The sequence below is a fragment of the Vombatus ursinus genome, unplaced genomic scaffold (assembly GCF_900497805.2).
Source record: "Vombatus ursinus unplaced genomic scaffold, bare-nosed wombat genome assembly UNPS02014833.1, whole genome shotgun sequence".
In the NCBI taxonomy this organism is placed as follows: Eukaryota; Metazoa; Chordata; class Mammalia; order Diprotodontia; family Vombatidae; genus Vombatus; species Vombatus ursinus.
Window position 1 is genome coordinate 1,455,580 of NW_020954611.1, and position 21,009 is coordinate 1,476,588.

Sequence of the window (21,009 nt, forward strand, 5' to 3'; positions counted from 1 at the left end):
TAAGAGCAGACAAAAAATTTTGTTAAAACTTCACAACATAAATAGATTGTTTTCTCCTTTATAAAGATGGGAAATACTATTAAACCGTATTGTAATAATAATATCATTCTTTTGTATAGTACTTTGGAATTTTCCAAAGCTGTTTTATATAATGCTATTTATCACAATTGGCGGAGAAGGGGAACCAATGTTGGTGTTTCGAAGGCTATGTCAGGAGAGTGTAGATTCTCATAGCTGAAAATGCTGCAAGTATGAAAATACCCACCAAGCTGGAAATGCTGCAAATATGAGCCTACAAAATACAAAAAAAATTTTTACCATGGAAAGGTTGGCAATAGGTTATAACCGTGCTATCCCATTGGTGCATAATTTTGCCATTTATATACCACTTTTTTTGCTGTTTATGTATGTCTATGAATCATGAAACACCCAAATCTCAGAAGTATCAAAAATTGCAGGCAACTCAAAGGCCCATGGAAAAGTGTAAGGCACAATCTAATTGAACTCTTCATAAATCTACTTGGATTTAAGCACCAAACTTAAGGAAAGTTCTTAAGAAAAATTCTGTGCCTATGGATTTTAAGATGAGAAATTCCCAAGAGACTTTTCAGGAAGAGACAGCGTAGTGTAGTGTCATTAAAAAAAAAAAAACCATTTAATATGGAAGTTCTTGAAGACTCATGATAAAACATGGTACATACCTCCAGATAGAGAGGTGATGAACTCAGAGTACAGATTTGAAACTTTTTATTTTTGGGCATGGTGACATGTTTGTGATGGATTTTGGTTTTCTTGCTTTCTCAATAAGGAGGAGTAGGGGGAGGTGGGAGAAAGAGAATTCCAAGCTGAAAATAAAATAAAAATGAATTTCAAGAAAAAAATATGGCAGACGGAAATAGACTGCAGGTAATTGCCAGCAATAACTAGCATGCAGTAAGTAACATGAAAATCGGCCTGGAAAAGGGTGCATAGACCCATCATAGAGGGAAAGTGATGGACAACAAATAACTTGGATATTGCACTTGTGTCCGAAACATTCAAAGAACCAGAAGGAAGCAGCAGTGCTTTAGGCAAGTCCGTTGAGAATTGATTGAAAAAAGATGTGGAGAAGAGTTATGAAAGATGAAATGACAATAGATTACAATCTGTACCACTGTCAGGAGTACCTACATTGATGAAATCATATAGCTAAGACTACTTTTGGCCATTTATCATGGATTTGAAGATCTATTTTTTAAAGTTAGGGAGTATTTCATTTGTATTTTATTACTTCAAAAGATATGTAATTTTACAAGTTAGTATATGCTTTCGTGAGTGGCCATTCTTTTAGGAGTAATTTTGTCTCCCTGTAGCTATGGGAATTTGTCACTGTCCCTATTCTAAGTCTTTTTGTCATGAGAAAGCATCAGTAGAGTTTTAATGGAAGATGTATATATATCTATCTGTCGTATCTTATCTAGCCACACACACAAATATAGTTTCTTGAATATTTTATAAAATGTCTTGAATTTTTTTAAAATATTTTTAAAGGTAATATTTATTATGGAATTATTTATTTTCAATTTAAAATTTTCTTATTGTGCAGTTTACTATATTTGCCGTGTTTAAAGTGAGTTAATGATATATTAGGGAAATTATTACAACAATACTTATTGCATTTTTTTTGAACCTTATAAATTGAAGTATCTTTTGAAACAGTTCTGTGGGATAGGATGCAGTCATCCCCACCCACTTCCCTTTTCTGGTAGACCAAAAGATTCAGAGAAGATTATACAAAGTAATACTAGCACTTAATTTCACAAAGTCTCGGACTTGGAAGGAATCTCAGAAGCTATTTAATCCAAGCCTTAACTTGAACGGGGATCAATCACTTCTGCAATAGGTCCAGTAAGTGGTTATTAAACCTTTCATCAAAGACTTCTAGTGAGGTATCTTCATCATTTGCCAAAAATATTCAGGATGATCCCGGTAATAATCAAAATTCATTGGTTTCTTTGTTCAACCCTGTGTTTAAATTATTTAAAATGTATTATTCCTATAGTGGTATATTGGTAATTGATGATGGCCCATCCACTTTTAAGAATTCATATATATAAGGTTTCAGACTTCTTATTTTATATCTTTTTTTAACTGTTAATTTCACTTTGTGGAAAAAAATTGTCTTTGTTTTATTTCTATCCCAAAGCTTGTTGCAGGAAGCAGAAAGTAAATCTGAGCTGAGCCAGAACATCTCTGCCCGGGAGCATTTTGTGTTTACTGATACTGATGGGCAAGTTTATCATCTCACAGTTGAAGGCAACTCAGTAAAGGACAGTGCTCGAATTCCTCCAGATGTGAGTCAAACACTTGGTCTCATTTTTCATTTCATAGTTGAGAATAGTTGCCAAAAGTTCACTCAGTTTTATATCCAGTAAACAATCGCAATTACAAAATTGAAAAGTTATTTTAGGAAATTTCTTTTTTAAAAACTATAAATGAATAAACTTGATCATGAAAGAAAGCATACTTTCAATTAATCAGTAAACATTTATTAGGTACCTCTTATATGTCAAGTGCTGTTCAGGGTGTTAACGGTAGAAAGACAAAAATGAAATATACTTTCCTTTAAGGGTCTCCATTCTGTTGGAGTAAATAGCATGGATAGGTAGATGCAAAGTATAAATGAGGTCACTTATTTTGAGGGGAGCAAGAGAAGCACTAGTAGCTGTGAGATAAGGAAAAATCTTCTGTCTGTGATGGCTTTGAACTGAACATTGGAGGAAAGTCAGGATTCAGGAGGCAGAGGTGAGGAGGGAATGAATTGTGTGTCCATCAGCAACATTTAAGTTCTTACCTTCTCTGTCCTAAACATTATACTGGGGGGATGAAGAGAGCATAATGGCCATAGTTGCCACTTAGGCTCTTAAAGCACCTAAAATGCAATATTATTTCTGATAATAATCAGTCAAGTACTTTTATGTGAAGATTTTAGTATTTTTTTACTCAGTTTTTTCTCCCATTGGCATTGCCCTTTTATGGCCTTGACAGCACTTGCTTGTGCCTGGTCAGCTCCTGATAAGCCAGGAGTTAATCCTTGTTTTTACTTATGTCTTACAAGCTCTTCTTTACAAGAGGATGCAAATTTTTTTTTTTTTTTTTTTGTGAATTGAAGCAAAATGTAATATTTCTAAAAATGTAGGAGTAAAATATGCATGTAAATATGCATATAAATGTTGCTGTTTAAAACATACCCTTGGGATGGGTGTTTAGAGATTGTTCAGTTTAGTCTCATTTTTATGATGGGGAGACTGAGGTCCAGAGAGCGGAAGTGAATTAATTGCCCATGGTCATCCAGTTTAATTAGCTTCACAGCTGAGACTATAATTTTTGCCTGCTAAAACGGAGTTTTTTCCCTTTATACGAAAGATGCTTTTATTCATTTAATAATACAATCCTTATTTTTTTCTAAATACACATTCATCTACATATTCAAATTTAATCTTAGGAACTGCAGAAGAATGACTTATCCTGACACTATTTTCTAGGTTAATTTTTCATGTCATAAGTCCTGAATAATTTAATAGCCATTGCAATATTGGCTAAATGATTAATTTGGAACCAAAAAAATCTTGAGCTTCTCCTTTATATTAAAACAAAGGCAGGGTAGCATAGTAGAGGGAGCACGGGCCTCAGAGTCAGGTGACCTATGTTTAAGTCACTGTTCACACTTATGGTGGCCAAGTCATTTAACTTCTCTGGTCCTTAATTTCATAAGATCAAATGAAGGTGATGCTACACATATTATGTACTTCTCAAGCTTTTGATTCCCCAAGCCTTGAAGCACTAGAGAAATGTGTCGTCATTCTGTACTCTCCTATTTTTCTTCCTTAATGATGTTAGAAAGACTGAGGAAAAGCGGCCATAATATTAACAACAGCAGCTAACATTTGTATAGCGTCTGTTATGTGCCAGGCCCTGTGCTAAGCACTTTACAAATATAATCTCATCTGATACTCACAACAGTCTTGGAAGATCAGTACTATTATTACCCTCGTGTTATAGATGAGGTAAATAAAGCTTAAATCACTTGTCCAGGGCCACACAGATAGTAAGTATCTGAGGCCATATTTGAACTCAGTTCTTCTATTTTCTTACGTTTCCAGTATTGCCAAAATTGTCTAATTATTTGCATAATTAAAGGAAAGGATAAAAATCCCAAAGAACAGTGGCTTGACATTTACCACAGTGGGGACAACATAAATGCCTAGTCTCTAAAAGGGTAGAGGAATAATTTCAGTTGTTGGATGCCTTTTGTATTTTACAGTTGTCCATATTAGTAGCATAAATGGTTCTTAGTTTTTTAACACAAAGGGAATCCTTGACATACTGTGTCAGTGACCCTCCAAAATTGTAGCTGTGCATTTTATTTCTATGCTACTTTGTTTGGAAGTAGGGTGTAGATGCAACTTAATGGATTTTAGTTACTATTTTGGAAATACAGAGTTCTTTAAAGATACTGAAATAATATGTTACAGCATTAGAAATTCAGATATATTTACATATCACCCATTCTTTTCCAGTGGAAATTCAAGTTGATTGCTAAGATAATAAGACTGATTATTAACATATCTCTCTTTGTGTAGGCCAGAAGTTAAGGTATTTCAAAGATCTCTCTGTTCTGCCTGCCAGGTTGCCTAATTTCATAGATAAGTAGCAGCTTTATCAAGAATGATCAGCTTTTAAGGATCCAGCTTCTGAGTAGATCAGCTATTTCAAGGGAAATGGGTTGGAAGTGGAATAAATAAGGCAGGGAAAAGTAGTTTTAATTGGTCATTTTTATTTTTCTGAGATCAAATGAAAATATTTTATCATCGAGTACAGATGTAGAATTTATATGATTGTTTTAAATCAAATATAAAAGAATAAATTTTGATGACCAATTTTGAATATTTTTTTCTTTGAACATTATATTCTTGGATTCCACACTTAGTTTCAGTTCAGAGCTTTAGACTAAAGCAAAAAGTTTTTGATATACTTTGAATAACAGAGAGAATACTGGTTATTCCTGGTATTATTTGAGAGTGGAGTAGAATATGAGAAAATATAGTCCTGAAAAGTAGCAAAATGGGTATCTTACTTTTTGAACTTTATATATTGCAAGTGGATATTTGACCAAAAAATCATTAGTAATACTGAGTTTTAGTGTATTAATCCTCCCATGGTTATTTTAAAATTATTTGATTAAAGTTGATTTTTTCCACACCTACTAAAATACTTTGATTTAGATTATACTAGTTGCATTTGTTAATTCTTTAATAGAGAAGTGTAGTTTATCTCCAGAAGTTTTGTATTTACTAATTAGCATCAATAAGATATAAAATGATGTAACACATATTTTAATATTCTAGTTTGGGAAGCTTAAAAAAGAACATTTGATACTTTTAAACTTATTTTCTCTTTTTATTATTGTAAAGCACATATTAAAAAAGCAAATTCTTAATTGTGTTATATATTAATGCACTCAGGAAAACAGAAACAGGATTCTAAGTATGATAATTTGCCAAGTTATTCAGAACTCCATTTTAAAAAAAATCTTCTAAATTCTTTGGCTGCTTTTTGTTGTTGTTGTTGTTGTTTTTAGGCAATTGGGGTTAAGTGACTTGCCCAGGGTCATACAGCTAGTTAAGTGTCAAGTGTTTGGTCTGAGGCCGCATTTGAACTCAGGTCCTCCTGACTTCAGGGCCGGTGCTCTATCCACTGCACCACCTAGCTACCCCTAAACGGTTCTGGCCCTAAGGGAGCTTACAATCTTTTTTTTTTTTTTTTTTTTTTGCTAGGCAATGGGGTTAAGTGACTTGCCCAAGGTCACACAGCTAGTAAGTGTTATGTGTATGAGGCCGGATTTGAGCTCAGGTCCTCCTGAATCCAGGGCCAGTGCTCTATCCACTGCGCCATCTAGCTGCCCCAAATTCTTTGGCTGTTGAATATTTTTCAGTATTGTATACATTTTGAGGTAGTTTTTTTATGTGCTGACTGAATGCTATGAGGCTTTCCTTTACTCACAACTTGGAGTCCTGTGTAAGTCAGCTAGTAGTGATATTGGCAAACTACTTGTAACTGTGTAAGTCAAAATCATGGGTTTGCATAAGCTAAATGCCCCACATAAATGCATTCCTTCTGTTAAGCATGTTTGTTAAAGTTCTTTGAAAAAAATGTTCTTAATAAAATTATTGAATGGTAATGGTATTGTTTAGCACATTTGTTCACACTGCATCCTCTAAATAAACTTATTGAAACAGTTTCTTTGTTTAGTTTTAGTTTGGGGCTTTGTTTGTTGCTTACTCACTTAAGAGGCTCTTTTGAGAGTTGACTGAAAAGACTCTTAATGGCACAGGATCTCTCCATCCATCCAGATTATGTTTGCAAGGTGTAAGCTAACAGCTCCATGGAAGATGTGACTCCACCAAATTTTATATTTGTTGTCAATTAGATTCCTTTACACTTATAAAACCTCTTTTTGAGTTTCCCTATAGGATGGATTTGATTTTTGCTTTTTATTTTTGGTATAGATCACATTTAATGGATAGTTATGAATTTATGGTGATAAAAGTAGCAAAGCATGACCTTGCATTAGATTTCTTTCTGATAAATTGTTTTGCTTCTCTTCCTCCGCTTCATCTTAATGAAGTCATTTCTTTCTTCAAACTTGTAGTCCAGAAAATCTGACCTTTCTATTTGTACAAATCTCATTTTTTTTTCATTGCTAGTGAAATCTATGAGCTATGTAGATGTTGAATAGTTGAAGCCTTTCTTTGAGGAATTTGCTCGTTCTAGGTATAGTTTCCATTACTGTGTAAAAATGTTTTGTTTTTGTTTTTGTTTTTTTTTTACTACATAGTGTATCATCATAAAGTTTTCAAAAACTTCCTTTATGATTGTTCTACAAATGTGATTTTTCTTCATTCGATTTTCCTAGGGAAGCATGGGTAGTATTACGTGCATTGCTTGGAAAGGTGATACATTGGTTCTTGGAGATGTGGATGGAAACCTAAATTTTTGGGATTTGAAAGCCAGAGTATCTAGGTATTTGTAATTATTTATACTTTAGTGGATTCATGGATATATAGAAAGTAACATTTAAATTTGTATAATAAATGTTAACTATTTTTGTTTTGTTTTGTGATTTGAGATTTTAACCTTAGATCATTGTTATATAGAAAGTAACTTTTAAATTTGTATAATAAATATAGACATTTTTGTTTTGTAACTTGGATTATTTGTCCTAGAAGCATAAACATTAAGTTTGCTGCTTTGTCACAACTGCTTGTCAACTGGTGAAATGGATATGAGCTAATAATCCCTTGACATTGTTCTTGGGAACATTTTAGATCAGAAATTTTGCAAAGGGGCAATGATATTCTTTACAAATAGGGATATTCATCCCTTTAACTGAAGTGACAGTCTTTCTATTGAAGAAATAGAATTAAACAGATCAGTGGTAGACCCTGTGATACTGGATTTGACTGCTAATTTATGCTGATTTTTTTTTTAACATTTAAGTCTTTTTTTGGAAACTAGAACACTCAGATAATTGTGCTTATTTTGTCAGAGGCATACCAACACACCGAAGTTGGGTGAGGAAGATCCGATTTGCCCCTGGTAAAGGAAACCAAAAATTAATAGCTATGTATAATGATGGAGCTGAAGTCTGGGATACTAAAGAAGTAGGCATCTGTTTTGTTATTTTCTCCTCCATTCTTGTGTGTTAAGTTCTTACTTAGCAAAACTAAAATGGAAATACAAAAAGCTCTCTACTTTTTACTGACAGTGATAGACACTTAAACATATATATTTATGATTATTGATAAAAGCTGTGATGCTTATCAGATTTGTTATACCAAATTTTTATTCTTTCAGCTCTTTAAAAATACTGACATTATAGTGCCTTTTCACTCCAGATATGACATAGTGTCACTGTTTTTGTTTTATTGCTGTCATTTGATAGTTTTGAAATGCAGCCTGACTGTGAATGATAGAATGTTAAAAGATCAGGCAATTTTAAATTTGCCACGTATAATTTGCCACAGTTACTGTCTTCGATTGCTTTTGCTAAAACAGTTGATCCTGTGTGCACATCTTTATCATGTTGAGGTTGACAATCGCATTCACTTTCAAGGTTCAGATGGTGAGCAGTTTAAGAAGTGGAAGAAATGTCACCTTCCGAATATTGGATGTGGATTGGTGTACATCAGATAAAGTGATCTTAGCATCAGATGATGGATGTATTAGAGTCCTAGAGATGTCAATGAAATCCACATGCTTTAGAATGGATGAACAAGAATTAACAGGTATGTTGGAGGAGCCAAGTAATAGTTCATAGGGCAAGTATGCTTTAATGCCTTTTCCTTTTCACCTTGGGCTACCACCTTTTAGAAAGAAGTTTATTTTTTAAAGTACATTGATCTAGATTGTTTTTAGGAGTGTTTAGTTCAGAGTACTATATGGTGTCAAATCAAAATAATGTTTCTGTTTTTGAGTGGCAGTAAGCTTTTAAACTGTAGACTCCAAGAAATTCTGCATAGCATGTATTTTAACTGTGCCTTTCATAAAATGTCTTGTCCACAAAAGTTGTAAGACATTTACATTAATAAAAATAGTTCCTTCGCTGTGTAAGACAGCACTCGAGTATATGAATTTAGTGTTCATGTTGGAACTAGGTGACATCCGAAGTCCTTTTTAACTATCATTCTGTGATGATTGGCGTTTTAAATATTGATCTTTATTTCTCTTTCTACTGGAAATCATTAAAAAGACACTGGCAGTTATGCTATGCATCATAAATTTTGGATCCTGTTTGTTGATTTATTGAATAATAGCCAGAGCAAATATTTTCTGCAGATTTTGGTCATGTCTTACTTTTTGCAATTACCTTGCAATGTTCTTGGTATTTATACAGTAACAACAGTTACACAGATTGTCGTTCTTATATCAATTGTTCTAGATCAGCTCACTTCCCTCTCCGTCAGCTCATGCTGTCTTCTCGGATTTTTCTGAAATCATCCCCTTCATCATCTCTTACAGCACTATAGTATTGCGTTACATACATATGATTTGTTAGCCATCAAACAATTAATGGGCACCCCTCTGGTTTACAGTTCTTTGCCACTTTTCCACTACAAAAAGAGCTGCTGTAAATCATATGGGTCCTTTCCCTCTCATATAGCTCTAGTATTAGTGTCACTGGATTAACGTGTATACAAAGTTCATTAATTTTTTTTTATCATAGTTCCAAATTGCTTTCCAGAGTGGCTAGACTAATTCATAACTTCACTAACATGGCATCAATGTACCTGTCTTCCCAGAGCCCCTGCAACATTTGTCATTTTCCTTTTTAATCAACTTTGCCATTCTGATGGTTATGAGGTTGAACCTCAGAGTAGTTTTCATTTGTATTTGTTTAATTATTATTGATTTGGGGCATTTTTTTTCATATGCCTATTGATAGCATAGATTTCCTCCTCTAAAAACTACTGTTTCATATCCTTTGACCATTTATCAGTTGGGGAGTGCATCTTATTTTTATTAATCTGAATAAATTCCTTATGTCTTGGAAATGAGACTTTTATTAAATAAACATGATGCAAAGTTGTCCCCCCCCACTTATTGCTTACCTTCTAATTTCAGCTTCATTGGTTTGTTTGAAAAACTTTTTTAATTTTATATAATCAAAATTCTGATCCTCTCTATCATGAACTCTTTCCCTATCCATAGATCTAACAACAGTAATTTCTTCCTCCTTTAATTTGTTTATGATGTCATGCTTTATGTGTAAGTCATGTACCAATTTGGAGCTTTTGGAGTACGGAGCGTGCCATGTCTTTCTGCCAGACTGCTTTCCAGTTTTCCCAATAGTACTGAATTCTTACCCCTGTAGCTAAGATTTAGGGGTTTAGATGACACTCGGTTACTCTGCATGTTTGCTTCTGAATATTGTGTACTGAGTCTATTCCACTGATAGACCTCTATTTCTTAATCAGCATCAAATCACTTTGATGATTACTGCTTTGTTGTATATTTTGAGATCTTGTCCTGCTCGGCCCCCTTCCTTGTCACTTCTTTTCAGTATTCCTTTGAGATTCTTGACTTTTTATTCTTTCAGATGAATTTTGTTTTTATTTTTTCTAGCTTTGTAAAGTAATCTTTTGGTAGATTGCTTGGTATTGCAATGAAGCTGTTTAGGTAGTATTATCATTTTTATTAAATAGGTATTGCCTACCCACAATCAATTAATATTTATCTCAAAATCTTTTTGAATCCTGTCTCCATGATCTAACATCTAGCTATTTTTCTCGGGTTTATATCATCTATAAAATTGCTAAGTATTCCATCTACATGTTTTTCCAGTCATTTGTTAATGATACTGAAAATGTTAATGTGGCCAACCACAGATTCTGGGGCACTCCACTAGAATCTCTCTCCTAGGAGAAGCTTTGAGTCCTGTCATTCAGGTAGTTCAGTACTATTGGGAAAACTGGAAAGCAGGCTAGCCCACATCACATGAATCTTGTCCATAAAGACATTATGAGAGACTAGCAGAACTTCAGCATTTTCTTCATCTTCCAGTGACTGTGAAAAAGAAAATGACATTAGTTGGCATCACCTGTTCTTCAGTCTTTGTGTTCATTGCCTTTTTCTTTTAGGATGTTGACTAACCACCCATTTGAGAATGAACTTTTGCCAAGAGTCATAGTCAAACTCACTGCCTTATATTTTGCGGACCCTACTCTTTTCCCTATTTTGAAATTGAAATGTTTGCCCATTTCCAGGCCTATGTCTTATCTCCTGTTCTCCACCATTTTTCAAGATCACTGATTGGACCTAGAATCATGACCTAAATTTATGGAATCTTAGGTCTCTCTTACTGTCTCCTTAGTTATTTTACATGAAATTGATATTCCTAAAGCACATCAGGTTGTGTCACTCTGCTGCTCAAGAGACGTCATTAGTGCTCTGTTTCCTCCAACGTAAAACATAAGCAGCTGTTTGACATATCAGTCTCTTCACAATCTGACTCCACTGTAACTTTTCAGGCCAATTTCACATTATTTTTCTGTATTCACTTTATCTTTTAGTCAAACTGGCCTACTTACTGTTGTTCCTTCCCTGGCATGTTCTATCTCCTTTCACCCTGTACCTTGTTCATAGGAGGGTCTCCCAAGTCATGCAGTGTCCTTCCTCCTTCTCCTTTGGGAATTCTGTCTTGCTCCAAGGTTCAAATCAAGTGCCAGAAAACTTTATTCTCTCAGTTGGTAATACCCCTCCCCTCCCTCTAAATTATTTTTTATTTGTTTTATATTTACTTCTGTACATACAGTAGAATTTAAGCTCTTTGAAGGCAGCAACTTGCTTACTACCTGATATATGCCTAATAAATGTTGTTGAATTGAATTGTCCTTTGAGTCAGGTTTCATTGAGGATGATGATGATGACAGTGACAGTACTTGTAGTTTATGTTTTTAGAACACTGTTTACAACCCTTTGAGCAATTAAACTTGGTTCTTTAATGTCTTGAATGGAAAATTAAAATCCCAAGTTGTAAAAAGAAATTTACAGAACTGCAAATTTCAATTGGTGTTTAGTTAGTTGCTAGTTGTACCAGGGAAAAAGAAATTTTAAAGTCTAATCATAATGTCTAAAAAGCCTGCATATGTATCTCCCATTTCATATTTGAATTGAAAAGGCTCCAAGTTCAGAACAGTTTGTACTTAAGTTATCAACTGACTATGAAATGGGAGCTCATCATATTAAGTCATATTTAATGCCGCATTTTAACATCTGACATAGTGCCATGGTACAGATTACGTTTTTCTTTTAAACTTTTCCTAATTTAAAAATGCATTTCCACCTAAGCCATTTTTGAAATTATTTAATCATGCAGTCTCAGCCACCTTTCCTCCTCCCCCAAAAAGGTTAAAGTGGAGTGTACACAATGCACACTGTATTTTAAAACCCATATAATACCCAGCAGATCATAAAGGAAAAAAAACAGCCAAGTTAGTTTAAAAATAATAGGTAACATTTCCATATAATCAACCCAAAATACATGTTTTATTTATTCTTGGATAATTAGAGACTCTGTGCCGATTCAGTGCCATCCATTTCTGCGTTTACAAATCAGAGGTGAATATACTTTGAGGTGAATTATTGGGGATTTTATAGTTACAACAGAGGCTTTGATGCATGAGCTTTTAAAAATTAAGTGCAGAACAATAAGGAACTGAAACAGAAGATAGTTTGAATCTGTTAGTGTGCTTTCTGGGTCATTCTCGGTCAAAATATCTTCTTTGATTCTGATTTCCCCAAAGAGAAGGACAGTAAAGTCCAAAGGAGAATCATCGTTTAATATTCTGGGGCTACAGATTAGTATAGATGTTTACAGAATATTCCCTTAGGCTGTCATTACTAGCTATGAAAAGTAGCTACTTTTTAAATATGTAAAAGCTGTTTTAATATTCTTCCTTTTAAAAGCAATGGCTATAAAATATGATTATTAGACTACAGGGGAAGGGAGGGGCGGATGTTTAATATGCAATTTTCACAAGCATTAACATGACTTCAAGAAGTACCATAACATTTTCTTCATTGACAATGATCATTTATTGAAATAAGAATTTCTGAGATGAGTCTTTCAGCAATCCCATTAACTTTTCCTGTTGGCAATTGCCTCTTTTTCTTATTTTCATTTTGGAGAAACAAACACCAAAGCATGCCTTCCGTCTACTTCCAGCTGTGAGGTTACTTTCTTCTGACCTTGATATTTGGCAGTTGCTTCCACTTCTGGCTGGTGGAATAGTTATTGTTCTTCATGGCTTTAATACTTGGTCTTTTACAGGCTTCCAATAGCCCTAAGTTCATTTTAGGATTTTTAATATATTATACAATATTAGCATAAACAGGAGTAGGAATGATTTAGATGCCTTTTTATTTTAATTTTGTTATTTTCTAACTTGGATAAGCCCTCAGGTAACTATGGATAGGTGTGGCTATTGTCTTTATTGTTAATTGCTAATCTCTGTACTTGAAAAGGAAAGTTTTTTGGTTGGCTGTTTTTTCTTTGCAGAGGAGGGGTTAGTAGGAAGGAGGCTATTATTTCATTTTGTATCTTGTGGTATGCCATCATTGAAGAAGTAACAATTATTTTATTTGGAAAGAAAACTTCCCTAGTTTTTTTTTTAATAGTTACCAGTATTATACTTCATAGACTTCATAAATGTTAACAGCTTAAGAAGAAGCTCTGATAATTGCTTTTCAAAAATCATCTTTTTTGTTTTAATACATCATAAGAATATAATCTCATTTTTTAAAATAACATAGTATATCCATTGCTCATCCTTCCATTAAGATAACAGTGTGTGGTGTATGTATAAGGCTTTCTTTGACCAGTGCCAAGTGATCTTTTTCCTTAGGTAGAATGCTGTGTCCTATTTAAAAAAGACTACCTGATTTACTATTATCATCTACTGCCACCTCTTGTCTTTAGCAACATATAGTAATGTTTTTCCAAATGCTTATACTTCATTACTAGTTACTTTAGTTTTTAAATCAGTGTTTTATCCTGAGTTTCCTACTAGATACTTATTGTTGCCAGTCCAGATCCGAATTATTTCCTGAGATCTAAAAAGACAATGAATGCTATGTTGAGATATCTCAATGTTTGGAACAATGGATTTTAAAAAATCAGTACAGTGTTTTAACTACTAGTTGCTTTCAATTCACTTAACATCTCTAAATACCCTGAATAAGAATTGTAGCTATCTTTGTATGAGAATAGTTTCCAAAAAATTTAGGTTATAATATCCATAGTAAATTTTTGCTTTCCAGATATACTTAAGGATACAACCAACATTTGTATAATTTTAAATGTCCTCAATAGTCTATATTGGTATAATGATAACAAATCCAGTCTAAGTTAAAAAGGAAAAATTTATGTAGAAATTACTACAATATATTTATTTATAATTTTATTCAGTCAATGAAGGAGAGTTTTTAAGTTTTTTAAAATAATGTAGTAAGATCTGGCATGGCAAAATAATGCTTAATCTAGTACTCTGAGAGAGCTACCAAAAATACCAGTGCATGGATTCTAATTTTTAATATCATCTTACTTTATAATTTTGCCAATTATCCATTGAATCTTTCTTTGATGTACCTTAGGCATTATTGTCCTTAGGAATATGATTTCTTATTGACCCAAGGAATTTAGTGGATTAATATGATCCAGAGGTGAAACTCAGCTGCATTGGTAAAGGAAAAAAAGTGCTAATGAAGTGTTAAACTTCATTCACTAAATATACAATGTACACGGTGTAGGAAATGTCCATTTGTAGTGGTCAGAAGACATTGGAATATTTTGCCCGTTTCTGGGTATGCACACATTATTAAAAGAGACCTTGTCAGATTAGAGTTTATTACCCTAAAGGATAACCAGGAAATTGAGGAGTCGCATGTGGAAAGGTTGAAAGAACTCTGGGATGCCTGGAGGAGAGAATAGTTGAGGATCATGTGAATTACAGTCTTCAGATATTTGAAGGTTTATGGAATGGCAGAGGAAGTAGATTTAAGCTATAGGTGCTCACGGGAAGGCAGATTTTGGCTTTGTCAGTGGAAAGAGTCCAGCAAAGCAGCGAACTTCACATCATTTGAAGTGTAAGTAGGTGCTAGGCAACCATGTGTCATCTCTGTTGCAGTCATATTTAATGCATTGAGTGGAATTTACTAAGACCCCTTAACTGTTTTTTTTTTTTCCTACATGTAATCAGCTCTCAGAAGTATGGCAGGTTTAAATACATGAAAAAGATACCAGAAATCAAAGGAGCATAAATCAGACTTGATTTTTCCATTGATATAGTTAGAATCATGAGGTTTAAAATAGGCCAGGACCTCAGATACCTAGTCCAACCCTATCATTTTGTCATGTGAGGAAACTGAGGCCTCAAGCAGTTGTGTCTTTTAAGATCATAAAATAGGAATATATTCTTGAGCAAGGACTTGATAGCTATCTTTTTTTGTAAAAATGAAAACAAGCATTGTGTTGAATACCTCACATTTAAGGTTCACAAAGTAATTTATGTAGATTGTCTTACTTGATTTCATTTGTTAATAATTTAATTAGCTATTAATAATATACCTATAATATCATATGGTATAAAGTTTTCTAAAGTACATTATCAATTCAGCAAACTTTCATGAACCATTTAGTATTGTACTAGACACTTGTAATGCAAAACCAAAAACAGTCTGGTCCTTGACCCTAAGGAGCTAATATTTTGCTGAGAGAATCTTAACATGTACCTCTCACCTGTACAAACACCCGCAATTGAAAGGAGTAAGGGAAGCCTTAATTAAGAAGGTGGCATATCTGAAGTGAGCCTTCAAGAAGATAAGCTTTCTGAGTGGCAGAGAGGAAGAAGCAGTAGGTCCAGTAGGTCCAGGCATGGGAGAGGAGCAAATGCACAGAAGTGTGAGATGGAATGTTGAGTTTGGCGAACCGCTAAAGGGAATAGTTTGGTTCATAACAGAGTAGAGTTAATGAAGGAAAGTAATTTTTAAAAGGAAGAAAGATACCTGGCACTTAAATGCTTCTTGATTGATTGTAGTAGGTACCTGAATGCTTATTGATTAATTAATTGGAGCCAGGCTGTGGAGATAATGCCATGTAATGGCAAGAATCCTTGCCTTAGCATCAGGAAAGAACTAGATTCATATCTTATCTCGGGAATTTTTTGACTGTGTAGTCTTGGGTGAGACACTCAAACTCTTTGAGCTTCTGTTTCCTCATCTGTAAAATGCTTGTTTATAATACCTACTTCACAAGGTTGTCAGTTAGGATCCAGTGGGATTATGTATGCCATATATGTAAAAGGCTTCAAAAACTTTAAATCACTTGCAGATATCACTTGCTTATTATTATCTAATTCTTCTTAACTTTTCGGATAGAATTCAGATAAGAATGGTCCAAGGATAAGATGTTATTCTCCTCTTATTCTTTTGTATTAATATTCTGCAGTCTATTGCAAATGTGGATCAAATGATCGCTTTTTGTAATTGAATAAGAGTTTTGGGAATTAAGTTCATCTTCTGTAGACTCAGTCAAAGCATCTTCAAGATAATCCCATTGGCAAAACAGGACAATGAGGATGACCTGTACATTTTTCTATTCCCGTATGATTTTAATTCCTTCTGTTCAGGCTCTTTTTGAAAGCTTTTAATTCCCTGTAATTTGGATATTATAGATATTTAATGTAGTTACATCTATTAAAAGCATTCTTAAATTTTTATGGTTAATGTTATCAACCAATCTATCAATAAAGCAATTACTATGTCCCAGACACTGGATGTATAGGATACACACAGAATAGATATACTTTGACTACAAAGTTCAAGACACCAGTAGCTGGCCAGACTGGGAAAAAGGCTTCCTGTAGAAGGTGGTATTTGAGCTGATTCTTGAAGGAAGACAGGTATTCTAAGAGGCAGAGGTAAAAAGAGCATTCTAAGTATGGGGTCCAGCCAGTGCAAAGGAACAGAGATGGGAAATGGAGCATTGTATGTGAAGGGCAGCAAGCAGGCCAATGTAGCTGGGCCATAGAGTGCCCGAAAGAGAGTGATATGTAAGAAGCCTAGAAAAATAGGAAGGGGCCAGGTCATGAATTTTAAGTGTCAAATAGAGGCATTTGTATTTGATTCTAGAGGTGATAGGGAGACACTGGGGTTTAATTGGAGCAGGAGAAGGGAAGGTGACATAAGCAGACCTGTGCTTTAGGAAAATCACTTTGGCAACTGAGTGGAGATTGGATTCAGGAGGGACCTGAGGTAGAGAGACCAATTTGAAGACTGTTACAGTAGTCTAGGCAAGAAGTGAGGAGGCCTGTGGCAGCTAGGTGGTACAGTGGATAGAGCACCGGCCCTGAAGTCAGGAGGATCTGAGTTCAAATCCAGCCTCGGACCAAACACTTAACACTTACTAGCTGTGTGACCCTGGGCAAGTCATTTAACCCCAATTGCCTAAAAAAAAAAAAAAGTGAAGAGACCCAGCACTCCATGGTGGTGGATATGTGGTTTGAGAGAAGGGGTCACATATGAGAGATATCATAGAGGTAGAAACAGGATTTGGCAGCTGATTTAATAAGACATGAGAATGAAGAGTCAAATACCATACTGCAGCACTGGCTTTACTTTGACATATTCTTCCCGATTCCCAGGACTACGTGAGTTGCTCTCCATTGCCACTTCCAGACTCTTCTTTTACCACCGTCACTCGGTGACCTCTTGACTTTCATTCAATGCATATATATTGTATTACCAGAATTCTGGTAGATGTTGTCAGTCACCCTACAGGATACTCCCTTTTTCTTCCTGGAGTTCAGTGCCTGGGCTCAGAGTCTTTCTCTCTGCTTCAACTCCTGTCCTATACATGTTGATGCTCCCTCAAACACCTCAGCCACACGGATTGTAGCTTACCTGTTTCACATTTACTATTCCTCCCCACCTTAGCCATGCACAGAGCTGTCGTACGTTTGATCTTGCCATCACCCACAAATGCATCACTTCTATATTCATAAGGGAATTCTGAAATTCCCTTATCTGACCACAGTCTGTTGTCATTTCATCTTTCACTCTATCTTGCAACCCCAAACCCTATTCTTTGTTCGTACTATCACCTTCCTTCAACCCCTCAATCCTCTCCCAGGCCATCACCCCTGTACCAGCTACTCTCTCCTCTCTTCCCCATCTTGACCCTTGGTGAACTGGTTCACCTCTCCGTTGTCTTCTCTTTGAGTCTTTTGCCCCCTTATCATACCACTAAACTTGCCCTGCAAAGCCTCAGCCTTGGAGCTTCAACTATTCCCATCATCTGCCTTCACTTGTGCATATACGCTGCTGAACGAAGCTGGAGAAAATCACAGAACTATGCTGACTGGTCCACTACAGATTTTTGTTATATAACCTTAACTGAGCCATCATTATTGCACAGCAATCCTTTTATACATCCCTAATTGATTCTCTGTCCTTCTCACTACAACAGCTCTTCCAAACCTTTTCATCCTGTCTCAAACCTTTCCTCCCACCCTTAGCTGAGAACCTTGCCTCATATTGAGATGGGTAAGGGAGAGGAGTGTTGGGGTGATGGCCTGGGAAAGCCCTGAGGATTAGAGGAATTAGAAGTTGTGATAAAAATGAAGAATAGTGTTAAGGGTCAAAAGACATAGGGAGAAACGAAATGACAAAAGGTTATGATCACATGGAAGAATTTCAGAGTTCATGAATATAGGAGTGAAACACTTATGGGTGATGGTGAGCTCAAGGGTATGATCATTCTCGTATATAGCTGGAGTGGAGGAGTAGTTGTGGAAATTGAGAAGAATAAAAAACTGGGAAGTTAGTATATTTCAGGGAACATGAACATGCATATTGAAGTCAACTGGTATGAGAGTATGAGTTGAGGTAGAGAGGAAGACTGTGTGCCAGCTACTGAACTCGCTGAGGAACGAGGAAGAAGGTCTTGGAAATCAGTAGACAGTGGCCGCCAGGATCTGGATTAGTGATAAGTCTGAATAGTGTAAGACTGAAGAGGAAAAGTGTCTGAGTGGTGCTGGTAAAAGTAAAGTCTGAAGCTGGTAATGGAGGAATATTCTGATTCTCCCATTGGGACCGGTGAGTCTAGTGATAAGAGAGAAGGTATGCTCTGAACTGGAAAGGGTGGCCATGGACATAACATAGTACTGTAAGGAGTGAGCCAGGTCTCATTGAGTGCCACAAGATGGAAGGGGTGAGAAAGGAAGAATTTTAAAATCAGAGAAAGTTTAATTATGAAAAAGGCATTCCAGAGGACATAGTAGAAAAGGGCAGTCAGATCTTGAGTGGGACATGTGGGGATGGGAATGAGGAAGCAGATAGGTGAGGTTGGGTAAGAGAATTGCTTCTTTGGCAGTTGGTGGTTCAATGTCACTGGGATCGGGAGACTTACTAGGGATAAGAGTATACTAAACATTGCAGAATAAATCAGGCCAGAGTTTTGGTGGGGGAGAGGTGCACAGAGGGAGGCTTAACTCTATGGCAGGTGGTCTTGCTCTGTTCTGGCAGGTATGGGCAGCAGGTGGTATGTTCTGACCCCACTTGACACCTGATGGTGGGGAGCAAAGCTTTTTATGCTGTAATGATCTGTTTCCAGTACAGTTTGTGGCATTCTCAAAGATGTTTGGTGGAGAGAAAGAGAGATTCCAAGTGTGTATAATAGATAAATTGTCTGTTAGTTTATATAGTGAGCTCACTGGTATATAATTTTGATTATTCTTTGTAGATCTTAAAATTTTGCAAACTGTAGTAATATATTGTGCATTTCTCCCTTTTGCTTAATTTACATGACCTCCCTTTTTTTAAACGTTGCTTAAAATTACATCATTTGGTAAATCTGGGCTTTTTAAGAATAATTTTCCTGTAATTTCTGAGGGAAATTAACTATTCTTTAATTGCTGTCATAAACCTCTCTGTTTCTGTAAACATATCCATTTGACTTGTTGATCTAGTTCATGTAGTTACTGCCAGTGAGGAAAATCTTCTAAAGCTACAATTAGGTCTTACTCATTCCATAGGTTTTGTTGTGAGATAAATCACTTTTGGTTATACTCAACAAATCTGATGATCTGTTATCAATCTTATCGTTATTTGTGACATGAGGACTTTTTGTTCCAACAATATTTATATAAATATTTAATTTGTTTGTCATGTGCTCTGAAAACATCAATCTTCTTCCCTTTTGACAAAAAAGTATTCATCTTTGAATTGCTGCGCTAGATGATGAGTCTTATGTTTCATTAACAAGTTTTTGACCAAGAGAGACAAATATGGTGAAACCTGTGTCTTTGTTAGATTATTTTGGCAGCTGTATAGAAGATGGATTAGAGAAGGGAGAGGATGGCAGTAGGGAGACCAGGTCAGAGATTCTTCCAATAATCTGTGCAGAAAGTAAGAATGACTTGAACAAGGGTGATGGTCCTGTGAGTCAAGAGGGGGAGGCAGACGTGAAAGACTTTGGGGAGAGGAATTAGCAAGACCTTGTAAATGAATATGGAGTGAGGATAAGGATAAGGGAAGAAGAATCACAGATAATTCTGATATTTTGAACATAGGTGCCTGGGGAGGATTGTTTCATCAGCAAAATTAAAGAAGTTAGGTAGAGGAGAAATTAAAGGGAGAAGATAATCTGTCCTATTTTGAGTGTGCAGAGTGTTGTGTGACAACGGGAGATGTAAGGGGAAGTGTACAACAATCAAGTCATGTTACCAAGTATTTATTGAGCTTTTACTGTGTGCTGAGCGCAGTGCTGGGGTTACAGACAAAGGCACAAAAACAGCTTCTGTCCTCAAGGAGCTTACGTTCTAGTGGAGAAGACAATACATAAATAACTAGGAACATATAATAAAGTAGATAAAAGATAATCTACTGAGAGGTCAGGAGAATTCAGGATCAAGGAAATGCCATTAGATTTGGAAATTAAGAAAAACAATGGTAACTTTGGAGAGGGAAGTTTTGATTGATGGGTTGAGAAGCCAAATTGCAGAGGTTTCAGCAGTGAGTGAGAGGAGAGAAAGTACAGGCATCTAGAATGGACAACTTTCTCCAGGAGTTTGGCCATTAAGGGGAGAAGAGGTATAAGATAACTAGCTGAAGTAATAGAATCAAGGGAGGGCTTAAAAAAAAAAAACAAAGTGGGGGAAGGTATATTTATAGGCAGCGGGAGCCAGTAGATAGGGAGATAGTGAAGATAAGAGAGACAGTGGAGATAATAGTGGGGACAAGAAGTTGGAGAGGTCAGGAGTGGATGGATCAAGGGTACATGTACAAGGGTTTGCTTTTTCAAAGAGGACTACCTCTTCATTTGAGACTGGAGTGAAAGAGGAAGTAGTGTGAAGGAGGAGGTAGTGGAGGAAAATGTCTGAATGATTTGACATGTGGAGGGGAGAAGAGGCA

General features: G+C 35.5%; 1 protein-coding gene across 2 annotated transcripts in view; it reads left to right on the forward strand.

The window, feature by feature from the left end:
- Positions 1 to 21,009, forward strand: part of WDR11 (WD repeat domain 11) — an 86,632-nt gene that overhangs the window by 45,097 nt on the left and 20,526 nt on the right. For both annotated transcript variants that reach the window (XM_027839851.1, XM_027839852.1), the window contains exons 16-19: positions 2,186 to 2,333; positions 6,956 to 7,062; positions 7,589 to 7,703; positions 8,156 to 8,327. In XM_027839851.1, coding sequence (XP_027695652.1) covers positions 2,186 to 2,333; positions 6,956 to 7,062; positions 7,589 to 7,703; positions 8,156 to 8,327 — 542 coding nt within the window. The remainder of the gene's footprint in view (positions 1 to 2,185; positions 2,334 to 6,955; positions 7,063 to 7,588; positions 7,704 to 8,155; positions 8,328 to 21,009) is intronic.